At 38.2% G+C, this 18,734-nt stretch overlaps 1 protein-coding gene across 4 annotated transcripts in view; it reads left to right on the top strand.

Annotated features, from left to right (window-relative positions):
* LOC101025161 (transient receptor potential cation channel subfamily M member 7) overlaps nt 1-16,187 on the top strand; it is a 101,513-nt gene extending 85,326 nt beyond the window's left edge. For 3 of the 4 annotated variants that reach the window (XM_031661629.1, XM_031661628.1, XM_031661627.1), the window contains 9 exons: nt 636-661; nt 3,539-3,589; nt 3,669-3,734; nt 4,329-4,612; nt 4,744-4,826; nt 4,985-5,190; nt 6,590-6,641; nt 6,756-6,862; nt 14,682-16,187. In XM_031661629.1, the coding sequence (XP_031517489.1) occupies nt 636-661; nt 3,539-3,589; nt 3,669-3,734; nt 4,329-4,612; nt 4,744-4,826; nt 4,985-5,190; nt 6,590-6,641; nt 6,756-6,862; nt 14,682-14,812 (1,006 nt within the window). In that variant the 3' untranslated portion in view covers nt 14,813-16,187. Of the gene's footprint in view, nt 1-635; nt 662-3,538; nt 3,590-3,668; nt 3,735-4,328; nt 4,613-4,743; nt 4,827-4,984; nt 5,191-6,589; nt 6,642-6,755; nt 6,863-7,086; nt 7,137-14,681 lie in introns of all 4 variants that reach the window. The other variant, XM_031661630.1, reaches the window with a different exon arrangement.
* Nucleotides 16,188-18,734: the final 2,547 nt, after the last annotated feature.

The following is an 18,734-nucleotide window of genomic DNA, read 5'->3' as shown; positions in this document are numbered from 1 at the left end:
AGCAAGGATACATAGCTGTATAATGAAAGTGCTAACTCTCTAACCCGTTTTCCTTTATTCTCATTCTATTCTCTTTTCTGCTATACCTGTGTGTCTAATTGACACTGGAATCCTTGGAAGTAAAAGAACCTCCATTTGGTGCCAGTATATGTTGTTATAAATAAATACAGTGAACATTGGGAGAAATATTTTGCAACATTAGAAACTAAGAGGCAAAATGACATCTACTTACTTTTCTGTCAGTTCTTTGTTCATCAGTTCTATTGAAATATTTCTAGCATCCTGCAAAGTCATCTCAATGTATTGTTAAAGTACTGGAATGAATCTCCACAAATACAGAAGTTATGAAATACTTTATTAGTATAGAGCCTTCAATTTGGCACCAAACTACTAATAATATTTAGGCATAAATTGGAGATACAAGTTATTAATAAGGAGATAAATATGTATATATATATGGATATATATCTATGGATTGGGATTGGCTTAAGGGAAATGGCAGATATTCGGAGGGAATCATTATCAGAATTTCTTTAATATTTTTATACAATAATTGTATAAAATCAAAAAATTAAATGATAGCCAAAATTTATATCATAGCACAGCTTATACTATATTTTTTGGTGTTTCTTTAGGCCATCTGAAGAAGGAACATTAAATGGTGAGTCTGTGTGGTAGATTTAATGTGAAAAAAATGACAATCTTACATGATCCGTTATAGCAAACACCACATTATTCTAGGTAATACATTTTAGACTTCAAGCTAGAAAAAGCCAAGGTAGTGAAGAGTTCTTCCCTCATATAGTTTTTCCTTACTGTAGATGTTTCACAAACACATGAACCACCCTGTGAGTGATATCTGTTTACTGTCACACTTCCTCCCGCCACTTGGTCTCTGCTATACAGCCTGCTCCTTTTCTAATATTCCATCTGTTGTAACAAATGAAACTTTTAGTCAGCTGAGTTATTCTTGACCACCTTGACTTTGTACTCGCAAAGTCCTATTGCATTTACTTCCTACGTGTCTCTAAAATCCATCCTCCACTATACATCCCACTGCTCCTTTCAGCTTAGACCACTACTTTTTCAACCTTTTATCGAAGTGTATAGTTCATACAGAATAGTACAGAATTCAGTAAATTCTTACAAAGTAAGTATAGCCATGTAATCTGCACCTAAAAACAATTTTGCCTATATCCCTATTCCTTTGTTTCTACTTCTTACAGTCCCTCCCCCTAAAGCAATAGTTTCACCTATTTGGGGGGGGGGGGTGTGTGTGTGTGTGTTTGCATGTTTGTGCATATTGGCTATATAAATGAAATTATACAGTATATACTGTTTTGTGTCTTGCTTCTTCCTGTTAACATATTGTTATAAAATTCATCAGTATTGTTGTGGATAGTGGTAATTTGTGCATTCTCACTCCTATATAAAATTTCCTTATGTGAATATATTGAATTTACTTATCCATTCTGCTATTTGGTGGTCATTTCAGTAGCTTCCACTGTATGGTTATTATGATTTGCTGCTATAAGCATTCTTGTTCTTGTTGTTTGATAAACATATATATATTTATTATTGGCATATGCCTAGGAGTGGAATTGCTGAGTCAGAGTTAGCATGTGTTCACATTTGGTAATTACTGCCAAATAGGTTTTCAAAGTGATTATACCAGTTTGGGGTCCCTGCCTGTAGTTTTACTTCTTGTCTATGTTCTATTCTGCCACCAAAATGATTTTTCTTCCCCACCCCCGGGTGAGATGAAGTCTTGCTCTGTTGCCCAGGCTGGAGTAGAGAGTACAGTGGTGTGATCTTGGCTCACTGCAATCTCCGCCTCCCAGGTTCAGGCAATTCTCCTGCCTCAGCCTCCCGAGTAGCTGGGATTACAGGCGTGCACCACAACGCCTGGCGTTGTTTTTTTGTAGAGAGGGGATTTCACCATGTTGGCCAGGCTGGTCTCTTAACTCCTGACCTCGTAATCTGCCCACCTCGGCCTCCCAAAGTGCTGAGATTACAGGCGAGAGCCACTGCAGCTGGCCTGATTTTTCTAAAAGATCTGATCTGGTCACTCCTCCACTTTACATTTTTCCCCATTGTTGTTTAATAAAATCCATTGTTCTTCCCTAACCTATTAGGCTCTTAATTCCCCCCCACCCCGCCACCTGCCCAATATTAGGCTCTTAATTCCACGCCCCTCCCCGCCCCGCCAAGGCAGGATCTCTCTGTCACCAGGTTGGAGTGCAGTGGCACGGTCTTTGCTCACTGCAGCCTCAACCTCCTAGGCTCAAGCAATCTTCCCACCTCTGCCTCCTGAGTAGCTAGGACCACAGGTGGGCGCCACCTCGCCCGGCTAATTTAAAAAATTTTTTTTGTTGATATGGGGCCTCGCCATGTTATCCAGGCTGGTCTTGAACTCCTGGCCCCAGAGCAATCTTTTCATCTCAGCCTCCCAAAGTGTTGATGATTACAGCTGTGAGCCTCTGTGCCTGGCCTCCTCTTAACAATTTGACATTCCTTGCTTCTGTAGCTTCACCTCCTGCAGTTACCCCTGTATTCTTGCCCATTAATTTGTAGTCTTAGCTGCATATTCAGATCATTTGTAGAGAATCATTTATGTGATGACACATACCTATAGAATTAGAATATTTTGGAGTGACATCTGGGTGAGTGTATATCCAAAAAGCTCTATAGGTCATTCTGATGTGTATATAATTAGCCCTATTCATACAAAACTGTGTGTAGTTTCCCAAGTGTAGCATGTACTTTAACACTTCCATGCCTTTGTAAATGAAGCCCTCTACACACCAGTACCTTGCAAAATACTCTGTTTTCCCCCTTCTCTTACTCTGAGATAGCCTTTGACGTCTTCTCAACCAAAAGGCATTAGGTACTCCTTCTATATAGTCTTACAATATGTGTACACATGTATGTGTATATGCACATTTTACAGTATATTTTTATGTTTATTATACAGTATTAAAACTGTTGGCTAACTTCCTTTTCCTGCAAGACAGTAGGTTTCTTTTTATTTGTGTTCTAGAAACTTAGCACAAAGCAGATTTGACTTGTCTTTGTCTTCTTGCTACATTTAAAGGTCAATTCCACACACACAAAAAAAAAGATGGGGAAAGGGCTTTTGATGGGTATGTTTCACATTCCAGAAATTCATCTTCTCATGGTAGACCTGCTAAAATAGTTACATGGCTACAGTCCTCAACCCCCAAACATCAGAATCAAAGAGAGATTTTTCTTTTTGAGTGGGAGGTATGGGAAGAGTAAGTTTATGGCAGGAGTTAGGATAGTGTGCAGCATAATGTGGTCTTCACTTGTGGGTGTCTAAATGCACAGCTCTCACTAATCTGGCATAACGAAACAGGGTAATATAGCACAGGGGACATATTTTATCCCTAATTTTTTCTGTTTTTGTGAGGAACAGTTACACGATGGAAATTGAAAATTATTTTATGAGAGTATCCAGGTTAAAATTTTTGCTGCACTAGTACTTTTTAAATGGTCTCATTTGTTTTTGCCATTCTAGGTCTCACTTCTCCATTTAAGCCGGCTATGGATACAAATTACTATTATTCAGGTCAGTAATATTAAAAACAAAATTTAATAGTATTTTGAACCTTTACAGATTTCATCATTTCTCTCTCATTTTTATGCAGCTGTGGAAAGAAATAACTTGATGAGGTTATCACAGAGCATTCCATTTACACCTGTGCCTCCAAGAGGTAAATCCAAAAATTAAAGAAATAAATAAAAGTGAAAATTAACCCTTTAATGGTTTTTAGCTATAATATAGACTGTGGGTGGGATTACATTAATAAGTATCAATTTCAACTAAAATCTTAATCTGACTACTACAAGGGTGAGGTATGTTTGAATAGAAGAAGGGAAGCATCAGAAGTGTTGAATTTCTCCATTACTGGCATATTCAGAAGCAACAATATATTCTAATTCTAAAAAGTTCTTGATCCAGTATCTAGTAATGTATATAAATTGACATCACAGTGTCCATGAAACAGATAGCTCTAACTTCTAAGTTTAATTCAGAAGTGTGTAGAATTTCAGTTGCTTTTTTAAAGGTTTTCTTTAAAATGCTCAGAATTTCAAAAGTGCTTACATTACACATGAATTCAAAGATATTATGAAAATATCCTTGATTTCTTACCTATTGCTATTAAATTTCTTTTCATAAAACTACATCTTGGTCCATTTTATCTTCTGTTCCTTATTTAATCAAAAATGCCTGCTAATTTTTATTTTACTTTGTCGTTTTTAAAAAGTCACAATTTAATCTTAAACTGTTTCCATTCATGTTGCAGGGGAGCCTGTCACAGTGTATCGTTTGGAAGAGAGTTCACCCAACATATTAAATAACAGCATGTCTTCTTGGTCACAACTAGGCCTCTGTGCCAAAATAGAGTTTTTAAGCAAAGAGGAGATGGGAGGAGGTTTACGAAGAGCTGTCAAAGTACAGTGTACCTGGTCAGAACATGATATCCTCAAATCAGGGCATCTTTATATTATCAAATCTTTTCTTCCAGAGGTGGTTAATACATGGTCAAGTATTTATAAAGAAGATACAGTTCTGCATCTCTGTCTGAGAGTAAGTGTCAGTGAATGTTTAATAGTGGAACATAATTTAAGCTTTATATTTTAACTTCTGAAATATCAATAAGCCAAATATAATCTTAGTTTAAATATTAAACAAGGGTTCTCCCCACCCCACTTTTACAGGAAATTCAACAACAGAGAGCAGCACAAAAGCTTACATTTGCCTTTAATCAAATGAAACCCAAATCCATACCATATTCTCCAAGGTAAATCTTTAATTTTTTTTCTGGGATCTTTTATTATATGGATAGCAGTCCCTTTTGACCTTCATTTTTGATATTGAATATTTAATTATCCATTTTGTAGATCATTTAGAATTTTATTAACAAAACTGCTAGTAATATTTGTAACTATTTTTTATAAGGTTCCTTGAAGTTTTCCTGCTGTATTGCCATTCAGCAGGACAATGGTTTGCTGTGGAAGAATGTATGACTGGAGAGTTTAGAAAATACAACAATAATAATGGAGATGAGATTATTCCAACTAATACTCTGGAAGAGATCATGTTAGCCTTTAGCCACTGGACTTATGAATATACAAGAGGAGAGTTACTGGTACTTGATTTACAAGGTAAATTTATTAAAATATTGCTAAGGTGAAATTCTCCACCTCCCGGGTTTATGCCATTCTCCTGCCTCAGCCTCCCGTGTAGCTGGGACGACAGGCACCCGCCACCACGCCCAACTAGTTTTTTGTATTTTTTAGTAGAGACGGGGTTTCACCATGTTCGCCAAGACAGTCTCGATCTCCTGACCTCGTGATCCGCCCACCTCGGCATCCCAAAGTGCTGGGATTACAGGTGTGAGCCACCGCGCCCAGCCCAATTTTAATTTTAATAACAACTGCCGGATTATTTTCCCAAAAGCTTATCAGAAATCATACTCAGCATTCTATGGAAGTTCCCGCTTCTCTACAGTCTTTCCAGTATTGAATATTCTTAATGTTTGCCATTCTATTGGATGGAAAATAGTATCATGTTTTAATTCTGGTTTTTCCTTTTGTGAAATTAAACCATTTTATTAAATTTTGTTCTAATGGGTTAAATATTTCTGATTATTCAAAATATCAGTAGGTGTTAGTGTGTGTGTGTGTATGTGTTTATATATACACACATGAATATATGAGAGACTGGAAGGATTTAATCATAATACTTCTGGAGAGGGTTGGAGGTGAAGAAAGATTTTCACAATCTTACTCTTTATGTTACATGAATGTTTTGCAAGAAAATGTGATATGTATTAATGTGTGTGTTTTTTTTCCCTTAAATCCCAAACACTTTTTTTTTTGAGACGAATCTCACTCCGTTGCCCAGGCTGAAGTGCAGTAGTACAGTTTCGGCTCACTGCAACCTCCGCCTCCTGGGTTCAAGCAATTCTCCCATTTCAGCCTCCCCAAAGGAACTGGAACTACAGGCGCTCCCCACTACGCCCGGCTAACTTTTTTTTTGTATTTTTAGTAGAGATGAGGTTTCACCGTGTTGGTCAGGCTGGTCTCAAACTCCTGACCTCAGGTGATCCACCCACCTCGGCCACCCACAGTGCTGTGATTACAGGCGGAGCCACTGCGCCTGGCCAATCCCAAACACTTAAAGTCCTATGGATTATTCCTTTATGTACCAAATTGTTTTTTGCTAACTAAGATGAAACAAGGACAGATTGACCAGACCTTTTACCAGGAGGTATTTGCATACTTGGCACTGTAGGATAAGGAACTTATATGCCTACCTACCAACTCTGATGTTTAACTCTTATTCACATTACAAGGAGCTATGCCTCTCCCTGGTAGAATGCCAGGGTCATAAATCAAGTTATGAAATATCAAAAGAGAAGAACTACACTCCTTTGAATAGTTTAACATAATGATTGGCGATACTATAACATCTCTTAAGATGATTTTTATTATGCAGATGTCAGTGTTTATGTCAATTATATAATGTAAATTATTTGTCTTTTTTATATACAATACAAAGGTGTTGGTGAAAATTTGACTGACCCATCTGTGATAAAAGCAGAAGAAAAGAGGTAATAAGTTTTAACTATTTCATTAAGGCATAATTTCACATTTTACATTTGTACCTGCATAAACTGTCCCTTTTGTTGTTGTTGTTGTTTTTGTTTTAATTACCAATTCTGCAGATCCTGTGATATGGTTTTTGGCCCAGCAAATCTAGGAGAAGATGCAATTAAAAACTTCAGAGCAAAACATCACTGTAATTCTTGCTGTAGAAAACTTAAACTTCCAGGTAAAAAATTTCTTAATCAGTTATATAGCATATAAATTGTTAACGAAACTTGGTTTCTACAGTACCTCATAAGGCCAGAGGTACAAAGGTTTAATGTAATGGTCTCTAATTGTTCCAGCTTCAGCAGCGCCTTTGCAAATACATATTGTTGGTTATAAATGAATCTGTGTTTTCTTTCTTTCTTTATACAAAGTTCATTCATTTAATGTATTATGTGTCTGCAGAATGCCAGGAATTGTGCTAGGTGTTGAAAGTAGAATATCGAACCAGACAGGTATGTCCCTGCCCTCATGGAGTTTAGCCTAATGTTGAATATTGACAAGACTAGCAGGGAGTTACAGGACCGATAAATGCTAAAAGAGACAAAAAAACAGAACAGAGTGCTATAGAACATGTAAGCAGGTCCCTTAACTCAAACCCAGGTCAGGGAATGATCCTGGGAAACTAACATATTTGCCTTTACTTGGAGAATGAATAGACTTTCAAGTTAGCCTTGCGGAAGAATTGAGAAAAGGCTGTTTGATCAAGCAGAAACAGGAACTGTAAATATATTGTCTCATGATATTAACATCATCTTTGTATGTGGTGAATTACAAGTTATTATTTAATCATAAGTTAAAGCACAAACCCGTGGTTCTCTCTCTTTGATGTGCATCATAGTCCCCTGTGGAACTTCAAAAAAAATTACCCTGCCAGGAGCAGTGACACATGCCTGTAGTCCCAGCTACTCAGGAGGCTGATACCAGAGGATCGCTTGAGCTCAGGAGTTCAAAGCTGTAGTACCTTCTTCAGCCTGGGCAACATAGTGAGACCCTGTCTCTTTTAAAAATTAAATTTTTAAAAAAATTACACATGCCTGGGGCTCACCCTTGAGCTGTTTGTTTGTTTTTGAGACAGGGTCTCACTCTGTTGCTCAGGCTCGAGTTCAGTGGTACGATCTCAGCTCACTGCAACTTCCACCTCCCAGGCTCAAGTTATCCTCCCACCTCAGCCTCCCACGTAGCTGGGACTACAGGCATGTGCCACAACACTTGGCTAATTTTTCTTTTTTTTTTTTGTAGAGATGGGGTTTTGCCATGTCACCCAGGCGGGTCTCAAATTCCTGGGCTTAAGCGATCCACCTGCCTCGGCCTCACAAAGTGTAGGATTACAGGCATGAGCCACTATGCCCAGCCCTTGTGTATTTTTGAAAGTCCCACTTTGTATGACCAGTAATGTAGTAGTTAGGAGCTTAGACTTGAGAGCCAGTATGCATGGCTCCAGAGAATACCTCCATCACCAAGGATTTTTTGAGGACTTAACGAGTTGGTTTTGTGAGATATTTAGTCCCAGCCATATAATAAGCATTATTAGGTATGTAAATGGTACTATTTTTTTAAATTTGTTTTTTATTTATTGCTAGTATACAGAAATACCTTTTTTTTTTTTTTTGAGCTTATGTCTCTGCAACCTTGCTTAACTCCCTTTTTTAGGAACTTTTCGTAATAGACTTCTCGGGATTTTTTTGTGTAGACAGTAAAGACAGTTTCTTTTCAACCTGTAGTATCTTTTTTTTTTTTCCTTGACTTTTTGCACCGGCAAGGATTTCCAGCACGGTATAGAATGCGTGTAGTGAGAGTCAACATATTTGCTTTGTTTCTGATGTTAAGGGAAAGCATTCTGTCTTTTCACCATTAAGATGATGTTAACCGTAAGGATTTTGTAGATGCACTTTATAAGGCCAAAGAAATTTCCTTCTACTCCTTGTTTCTTGAGAATGTTTGTCTTGAATGGATATTGAATTTCGTCAGATGGTTTTTTCCTGCATCTTTTGGTATGATCATGTGGTTTTTCTCCTTTAATAGGTTAATATAGTGTATTACATCAATTTATTTTTTTAATGTTGAGCCAGTCTTGCATTCCTAGGACAAACCACATTTTGTTGTGATAAATATCTTTTTTATTTATTGTTAGATTCAGTTTTTAATAATATGTTGAGGATTTTGCATCTGTGTTCATGAAGAATATTGGTCTGTGGTAGGTTTGTTTTATGGGGCACTATGTTTGTTTTCTTTTAGTATTAGGATAATACTTATTTTAAAAGTTCTATTTTCGGGAATAGATTGTATAGAATTGATATTGTCCCTACCATAAATGTTTCATAGGATTGTCCAGTCAAACCATCTTGGCCTGAAATTTTCTTTGTCATATGGTCTTAAAACTAAGCATTTAATTTCTTTAATATGGATAGGACTGTTGATTATCAAATTCTTCTTGAGTGAGTTTTGGTAGTTTGTGTCTTTTAAGGAATTGGTCTGTTTCTTTTTAATTGTCAAATTTGGGGGCATCAAGTTATTTATGCTGTTACCTTACTATCTTTTTAATACCCGTTAGGTCTGTGGCAAATCCTCTTTTTCCCTATCGCAGTTTGTGTCTGTGCTGTTTGTTTCTTGATCAGCCTGGCTAGAGGTTTACCAGTGTTATTGATACCTTCAAAGAATCAGTTTTTGTTTTTATTGTTTTACTCTATTGCTTTTCTGTTTTAAATTTATTTGATTTATTCTTTTTATTATTTCCATGTTTATACTCGCTTTAGGTTTAGTTTGTTCTTTTTCTAGTTTATTAAAGTAGAAACTTAGATTATTGATTCTCAGATCTTTATTTTATTTATTTATTTATTTATTTTTGAGATGGAGTCTCACTGTGTCGCCAGGCTGGAGTGCAGTGGCGTAATCTCTGCTCACTGCACCCTCCACCTCCCAGGTTCAAACGATTCTCCTGCCTCAGCCTCTTGAGTAGCTGGCACTATAGGTGCATGCCACCACACCCAGCTAATTTTGTATTTTTAGTAGAGTCAGGGTTTCACCATGTTGGCCAGGATGGTCTTGATCTGTTGACCTCGTGATCTGCCTGCCTCAGCCTCCCAAAGTGCTGGGATTACAGGCATGAGCCACCACACCTGGCCTCAGATCTGTATTTCTAAGAAGAGATTTAGTGCTATAGTTTTCCCTCTAAGCATTGTTTTAGCTCCATCCCTCAAATTTGGGTATATTTTATTTTCATTTTTATTTACTTTAAAATAGTTATAATTTCAGTTGTTATTTCCTCTTCAATGTATGGATTGTTTAGAAGTGTCTTGTTTAGTTCTTACTTTTAAGTTTTCCAAATGTCTTTTATTGATATCTTACTTAATTCTATTATAAAAGAAACATGCTGTACTTCAAAACCAATTAAATTTTTTTTTTTTTTTTTTTGAGGCCAGTCACCATCTATCGCCAGGCTGGATTGCGGTGGCCCGATCACCACGTCACTGCAAGCTCCGCCACCTCCAGTTCCATGCATTCTCCTGCCTCAGCCTCCGGCGAGATGGCTGGGACTACGAGAGCCAGCCACCCGTAGGCTGGTGCTGTATCTTTTTTTTTAGTAGAGAGCGGGGGTTTCGCCGTGTTAGCCAGGATGGTCACCGATAAGCCTGACCTGTGATCCGCCGTCAGCCTCCCAAAGTGCTGGGATTACGGGCTTGAGTACGCGCCCGGCCCAATTAAATTTTTTTAACCTTACAGTTTTATGGAGGGCTGGGTTTGGTGAAACCACGCACGTAATCCCAACACTGGGAGGAGCAGGTAGTGGATCACTTACCTGAAGTCGGGAGGTCGAGACCAACCCTGTGCACACAATGAAACCCATCTCTCAAAATACAAGGTATTAGCTGGATGTGGTGGTGGGTGCCTGTAATCCCAGCTACTCAGTAGGCGAAGGCAGGAGAATCACTGGGACCTGGGAGACAGAGGTTGCAATGAGCCAAGATCGCACCACTGCACTCCAGCCTGGGTGACAGAGCAAGACTCTGTCTCAAAAAAAAAAAAAAAAAAGTTTATGGTCTCTGATCATTCCATGTGCTTTGGAAAGTAATATATATATTCTGCTATTGTTGGATGGAGTATTCTGTAAATATTAATTAAGGAAAGTTTGTTGCTAATGTTCAGATTTCTTATATCCTTGCTGGTTTCTGTGTATTAGTTCTATTGATTAACTAGAAAGGAGGTCTCCAAGTATAATTGGATTTGTCTGTCTTGCTTTTCAGTTCTATCAGTTTTTCCTTCATGTGTTTTGAGGCGTTCTTAGATGCATACACATTTACTGTTGTTAATGTCTTCTTGGTGAATTGATTATTTTATCATTGTGTATTAATAATATCATGGTAATTTTCCTTATTTTGAGGTATGCTTTTTCTAACCACTCCAACTATCTTTTGATTAAGGTTTTCATCATATACCGTAGCCAATCTTTTTTTCAAAACATACACATACACATCTGTATATAATTATGTTTAAGGTGGGTTTCTTGTAGACAGCATACAATTAGGTTCTTGATTTTGTTTTAAATCTAAACAGTTTCCATTTTTTAAGCCGGCACGGTGGCTCATCCCTGTAATCCCAGCACTTTGGGAGGCCGAGGAGGGCAGATCACTTGAGGTCAGGAATTCGAGACCAGCCTGGCCAACATAGTGAAATCCTGTCTCTACTAAAAATAAAAAAATTAGCCGGGCATGGTGGTGGGTGCCTGTAATCCCAGCTACTTGGGAGGCTGAGGCAGGCAAGTTGCTGGAATCCTAGAGGCAGAGGTTGCAGTGAGCAGAGATCACACCACTGCGAGACAAGAGTGAGACTCCATCTCAAAAAAAAAAAAGCAATCTGGCCCAGATCCTTCATTTTCTGGATTATATAATTAAAGTTGAGATGACTTGCTCATTGATACACTTACTAGTTAACAACATAATTAAGATGAGCTATAATTGTGTTTCCACTGTTCTTTGTACAGTAATTGCAGATTAGCTTGTATTCCCTAAAGCCATACTGACATAGTCTTGAATTTAAAATTTATCAAAAATAATTCATGTATTTGCAAATATGTGTTTGGATTATTTAATATAGGCTGTTTCTTAGATTAAAATTAACAGTTTATGACTCAGCGAGGTCAAATATTTTTATTTTTAAAAAAATAAAAAATTAGTTTATATTCTGAGTATCAGTTATGTTTTATATGGAGATAAAAATATAAGGGTTTACACCATGGCACACATATACCTATGTAACAAACCTGCATGTTCTGCACATGTATCTTTTTTTTTGAGGCAATAAAAAGAAACATACTATATATGTTTATGCTTGATTTGGTTAGTTTATAATGTTGATGTTACTGCATTATTTCCAGTTCTGCAACTATTTTCATATATGTCCTAACTTCTTAAGTGATTTCTTCCTATCCCATACCTATAAATATGGTTATATACTGATCATAGCAAATTTATCTGGAGACTTATTTCCCAAGCTCCCGTTTCTGTTCAGCTACCTATATTTCTACTTGGATACTATTTTATTTTATTTTATTTTTTGAGACAGGGTCTCACTCTGCCACCCAGGCTGAAGCAGAGGGGTCCAACCGTTTGGCTTCCCTGGGCCAAATTGGAAGAAAAATTGTTGGGCAGGCACCATGGCTCATGTTTATAACCTCAGCACTTTGGGAGGCCGAAGTGGGCAGATCACTTGAGGCCAGGAGTTCAAAACCAGCTTTGCCAATATGGCAAAACCCAGTCTCTGCTAAAAATATAAAAATTGGCCATGTGTGGTGTCACAGGCCTGTAATCCCAGCTACTTGGTGAGGCTGAGGCACAAGAATCACTTGAACCCGGGAGGTGGAGGTTTCAGTGAGCCGAGATCGTGCCACTGTACTTCTGCCTGGGCAACAACAAGACCTTATCTAAGAAAAAAGAAGAACTGTCTTGGACCACACATAAAATACACTATCACTACTATAGCTGATGAGCTTTTAAAAAAAATTGCAAAAAATGCCATCACGTTGTAAGAAAGTTTATGAATTTGTGTTGGGCTGCATGTGGCCTGTGGGCCGAGGATCGGGCAGACTTGCTATAAAGCATCTTTAGTAATGTGTCCAATCCAAAATTCTTGATTTACATCTCCCACCCTACATAGAACTCTGTTTCCCCATCTCATTAATGGTTACCCAATTGCTCAAGCCCAAAACCTAAAGCTATCCAATTCTTCTTTTCCCTTGCCCTTCATAGCCAATTCATCAAATTCTGTCTGTCCTAATTCTGAAATCTCCCTAGAATTCATCTGCTCTTCTCTGTCTTCATGGCTAGCACCTTGTTTCCTGGACTGCTGCCACCCATTATCTCACAAGACTTTTCATAGTCATCAGAATAGTTCTTGAAACAAATCTGATGATGTTTCTCTCTTGAGACTGCTTAAAACCTTCCAGTGGATTTGTATTGTATCTGTACTTCTCATCATAGCTTGTATCTTTTAAATAAAGATCAGTAAACTTTTGTAAAGGGCAAGGTAGCAAATATTTTAGGCTTTGTAGGGCCATGTGGTCTGTCCCAGCTACCTAGTTCTACCATCGTGGTGCGGAAATAACCATAGACTGTAACAAATGAGTGTAACTGCATTCCAGTAAAACTACTTACAAAAACAGGCAGCAGGCCAGATTTGGCCCACAAGCTGTAGCTGACAATCTTGGACCATTAACTGCTGCTTGAGCTCAATTTCTACTAGTTTTCCTCTCATTCACCTTGCAGAAGCCACCCTGTCTTCTTACCATTCTCAAAGCACGCTAAGTCCATTTCCTTCTGACAGTCTTTGCAGTTAATCCTCCCTCTGCCTAGAACACTCCTCCTAGAGCTTTGATAGTTCACTTCTCAATATTCAGGTATTTACTCAAATCTCTTCCTCTGGCTTTCCTGCCCAGACCTGTTTGAAAGAATCACCCTATACCATTTTCTATCTGTCCCTCACTATAAATCACTACACTATTTTCTTCAGAGCACTTACTTTATTTTTGTTTTGAGACAGGATCTCACTCTGCCGCCCAGGCTGAAGTGCAGTGGCATGATCTTGGGTCATTGCAATCTCTGCCTCCTGGGGCTCAAACAGTCCTCTCACCTCAGCCTTCTGAGTAGGTGGGACAACAGGACACACCACCACACCTGGCTAATTTGTGTATTTTTTGTAGAGATGAGAGACTTCACCATGTTGGCCAGGCTGCTCTTGAACTCCTGACCTCAAATGATTCTCCCACCTCGGCCTTTCAAAGTGCTGGGATTATAGGCATGAGCCACTGCACCCTGCCTTCAAGGCACTTTTTACTGCTTATAATTCTGTTATTTTTCTATTTGCTTATTTTTTTGTCACCCACTAGAATATAAACTCACTGAAGTCAGGGACCTTGTCTGGTTTGTTCACTGCTACATTCCCACGCCTACATGAGTTTCTGACTTATGGTCAATATGTAATTATTTGTTGAATGAATGACTGACTTCATTTTTATGTGTATAAATTTGGTGACTACTGAATTTATAACAGCCTGATGGAAAACAAGTCTGACATGTTTGGAGAAAAATTGATTAGAAAATATTCCTAATTCAGCTGGGCACGGTGGCTCACACCTATAATCCCAGCACTTTGGAAGGCCGAGGCAGGTGGATCACCTGAGGACGGGAGTTCGAGACCAGCCTGACCAACATGGCGAAACCCTGTCTCTACTAAAAATATAAAAAATTAGCCGGGCATGGTGGTGCATGCCTGTAATCCCAGCTATTCGGGAGGCTGAGGTAGGAGAATCGCTTGAACCTGGGAGGTGGGGGTTGCGGTGAGCTGAGATCACACCATTGTACTCCAACTTGGGCAACAAGAGCAAAACTCCATCTCAAAAAGAAAAGAAAAAAAAATGTTCCTAATTCTCCATTTCTAAGAAATACTAACTTTTTTCTTTTCTCTTTTTTTTTTTTTTTTTTAATTATTGTGGGTGTTCAATGTAGATCTGAAGAGGAATGATTATACGCCTGATAAAATTATATTTCCTCAGGATGAGCCTTCAGATTTGAATCTTCAGCCTGGAAATTCCACCAAAGAATCAGAATCAACTAATTCTGTTCGTCTGATGTTATAATATTAATATTACTGAATCATTGGTTTTGCCTGCACCTCATAGAAATGTTACTGTGTCACTTTTCCCTCAGGAGGAAATTGTTTGGTAATATAGAAAGGTGTATGCAAGTTGAATTTGCTGACTCCAGCACTGTTAAAAGGTCAATATTCTTTTGACCTGATTAAACTAATCAGTCAGAAATTCCCTATAGGATAGAGCTGGCAGCTGAGAAATTTTAAAGGTAATGATAATTAGTATTTATAACTTTTTAAAGGGCTCTTTATATAGCAGAGTATCTCATTTGACTTTGTTCTGATGAGGGTGATGCTCTCTCTTATGTGGTACAATACCATTAACCAAAGGTAGATGTCCATGCAGATTTTATTGGCAGCTGGTTTGTTGCCATTCAAGTAGGGAAATGAAGAAATCACTCAGCCTTTTGGTTAAATGGCAGTCAAAATTTTCCTCAGTGTATTTAGTGCGTTCAGTGATGATGTCACTGGTTCCCAGCTAGATGCTTACTGGGCACGGGAAGTGAAATGACTTGTTCTAATTCTAGGTTCACAGAGGTATAAGAAGCCTGAACTAAAGACCATTTTCAAGAGGGACGGTATTTATGAATCAGGGTTAGGCTCCATATTTAAAGATAGAGCCAGTTTTTTGTTAAATAGAACCCAAATTGTGTGAAAGTGTTAATTGGGTTTTTTAAACATTGTTTTATCAAGTCACTGTTAAGTAGAAGAAAGCCATGGTAAACAGATATATAACCTAAATTATAAAAGGAGAAATCTAACTCACTCATCAAGGGAAGTTACCTTGTGAGGAAAGTTAAAGTACTTTTTCTCTATTTATATCAATAGTGACAACACAGAACTTCTCCAAAGATTTTATTGATTGTTATATCAAATCAGAATGTAAACATGAACTCTTGCATATATTTAAAATTGTGTTGGAACATTTGAACATGAATGCTGTTTGTGGTACTTAAGAAATTAATTCAGTTGGATTATCATTATGTGATACTGGCAGATTGCAGTGCAACCTTATGCCAATAAAATGTAATTTAACAACCCCAGATATTGTTGAATATTCAACAATAACAAGAAAAGCTTTTCATCCAAGTTTTATGCTTTAATTTTTTTTCCTTTTTTTTTCTTTTTGTTTCCTTGGTACTAATTTTAATTTTTATTTGGAAGGGAGCAGTATAAAGCTTATTTGTACTCAGTAGTGTATCTCATAGATACAGACAAGGCAAGAGATGATAAGCTGTTTAAATAGTGTTTAATATTGATTGGGGGTGGGGAGAAAAAAAGTGTATTACTAAAGATATTATATACATTTTGTATATCATTAAATCTTTAAAAGAAATGAAATAAATTTATTATTGTTTACAGATGTTTAGTGAGTTTAATCATTCTGAAAAATCTGACATTTTCAGGGTATCAATTTGAGTATCAGTTTTTTTAAATGAACTATTTATATACCTATGCTTTTGATATCCTATCTTGTACAATGTTTAAATTAATACTCATTTCTTACTGTCTTCTTAGAAATCTGTTTTTTGTTAGGCCAAAAAAGGGCAATATGGGCTGTCTATTGATTTTATTTTCACAGGATTATAATAGTAGCTACACTTTTTCTTACCACTGCGCCCGGCTGCTAACACTTATTTAGTGCCTACTACATGCCAGACATTACTCTAAGTATTTCACATATATTAACCTATTTAATCCTTATAACAATGTTATAAAGAAATAGGTGTTATTATCCTGTTTTGCAGATTTGTAAATCAAAGTGTTAGAGAGGTAAAGTAACGTTCCTAAGATTCTTACATTTATTTAATAAGTAGCAATGATAGGATTTGAACCCACGCTGGCTGCCTTTCATCTATACTGTTTTTGTTTTGTTTTGTTTGTCTCGGTGTGGCATGGTGGTTCACGCCTGTAATCCCAGCACTTCAGGAGGCCAAGGCAGGTGGATCACTTGGGCTCAGGAGTTTGAGACCAGCCTGGGCAACATGGCAAAATCCTATCTCTACTTTAAAAATACGAAAATCAGGCCGGCGCGGTGGCTCACGCCTGTAATCCCGGCACTTTGGGAGGCCAAGGTGGGCGGATCACAAGGTCAGGAGTTTGAGAGCAGCCTGACCAACATAGTGAAACCCCGTCTCTACTAAAAATACAAAAAATTAGCTGGGCGTGGCATCAAGTGCCTGTAATCCCAGCTACTTGGGAGGCTGGGGCAGGAGAATCACTTGAACCTGGGAGGAGGAGGTTGCAGTGAGCCGAGATCATGCCATTGCACTCCAGCCTGGGCAACAGTGTGAGACTCCATGAAAAAAAAAAAAAAAAAAAAAAAGCTGGATGTGGTGGTATGCACCTGTATATAGTTCTAGCTACTTGGGAGACAGGTAGGAGGATCACTTGAGCCTAGGAGATGGAGGCAGCAGTGAGCTGAAATCATGCCACTGCTTTCCAACCTGGGCAACAGAGTGAGATCCTGTCTCAGAAAAAAAAATAAGAGACAAGCTCTTGCTCTGTTGCCCAGGCTGGAGTGTAGTAGCGTGATCATAGCTCACTGCAGCCATAAACTCCTGGGCTCAAGCGATCCTCCTGCCACTGCCGCTTGATTAGGTGGGACCACAGGCATGCACCACCACACGTAGCTTATTTTATTTTATTTTATTTTATTTATTTATTTATTTATTTTGTTCTATGAGTTGGAGTCTCACTCTGTTGCCCAGGCCAGACAGTGGCATAATCTTGGTTCACTGCAACCTCTACCTCCCTGGTTCAAGCAATTGTCATGCCTCAGCCTCCCAAGTAGCTGAGATTACAGGTACCTACCATAATGCCTGGCTAATTTTTGTATTTTCAGTAGAGACAAGGTTTTATCTTGTTGACCAGGCTGGTCTCAAACTCCTGACCTCAAGTGATCTGCCTCCCCTGGCTGCCCAAATGCTGAGATTATAGGCTTGAGCCACCATACCTGGTCAACACCCAGCTAATTTTAAATATGTATTTTGTAGAGATGGGGTCTTGCTGTGTTGCCCAGGCTGGTCTCAAATTCCTGGGCTCAAGTGATCCTCTCGCCTGAGCCTCCCAAAGTGCTGGAATTGCAGGCATGAACTTGCTGCACCCAGCCTCATCTGTGCTGTAAATTATGTGCTATATTGACTCAATCATGATGACCATTGGTGGTTTCTGTACCATTTCCTGTTACTTACTGAAACACACCTACTCCATTAACTTCTTGGGTTAAGTCTAGAAAGTAGCAGTTTACTTGTAAACCACATTTTTCATCCCCAATAAGTATTTTTTTTTAGATTATTGAAGTTTATTATTATTACCCTGTGATGTAAAAGTGTCGTTTGCTTAATCTCTAATTTTTTATTCTCAACCTCATCTTACTGAAGAGAATAAAACTCTTTTACCATAGTCTTAAAATGTGGAATTCTCGGCCAGGTGCAGTGGCTCACGCCTGTAATCCCAACACTTTGGGAGGCCAAGGAATCATCTGAGGTCAGGAGTTTGAGACCAGCCTGGCCAACATGGTGAAACCCCATCTCTACTAAAAATAAAAAATTATCTGTGGTTGGTGGCACATGCTTGTAGTCCCAGCTACTCAAGAGGCTGAGGCAGGAGAATTGCTTGAACCCAGGAGGCAGAGGTTGCAGTTAGCAGAGATCGCTGCCACTGCACTCCAGCCTGGGTGACAGAGCAAAGCTCCATCTCAAAAAAAAAAAAATGTGGAATTATTTTCTGCAAAAGTTTTCTAATAGTATACCTTCTTCAGTGTGTCGGTATATGTATGCCATTATTTTACAAGTAATACATGTTGATTGTATTGGAAATTATAGAAAAGATTATATTGGATTGTTTAGAAAATGTTTTTAAATATGAAGAAAAATATAAAAATTACTCCCTTGTTCCACTTTCCCCAC

The sequence above is a fragment of the Papio anubis genome, unplaced genomic scaffold, assembly GCF_008728515.1.
Source record: "Papio anubis isolate 15944 unplaced genomic scaffold, Panubis1.0 scaffold206, whole genome shotgun sequence".
Taxonomy (NCBI): domain Eukaryota; kingdom Metazoa; phylum Chordata; class Mammalia; order Primates; family Cercopithecidae; genus Papio; species Papio anubis.
This window is presented reverse-complemented; position numbering and strand designations above follow the sequence as displayed.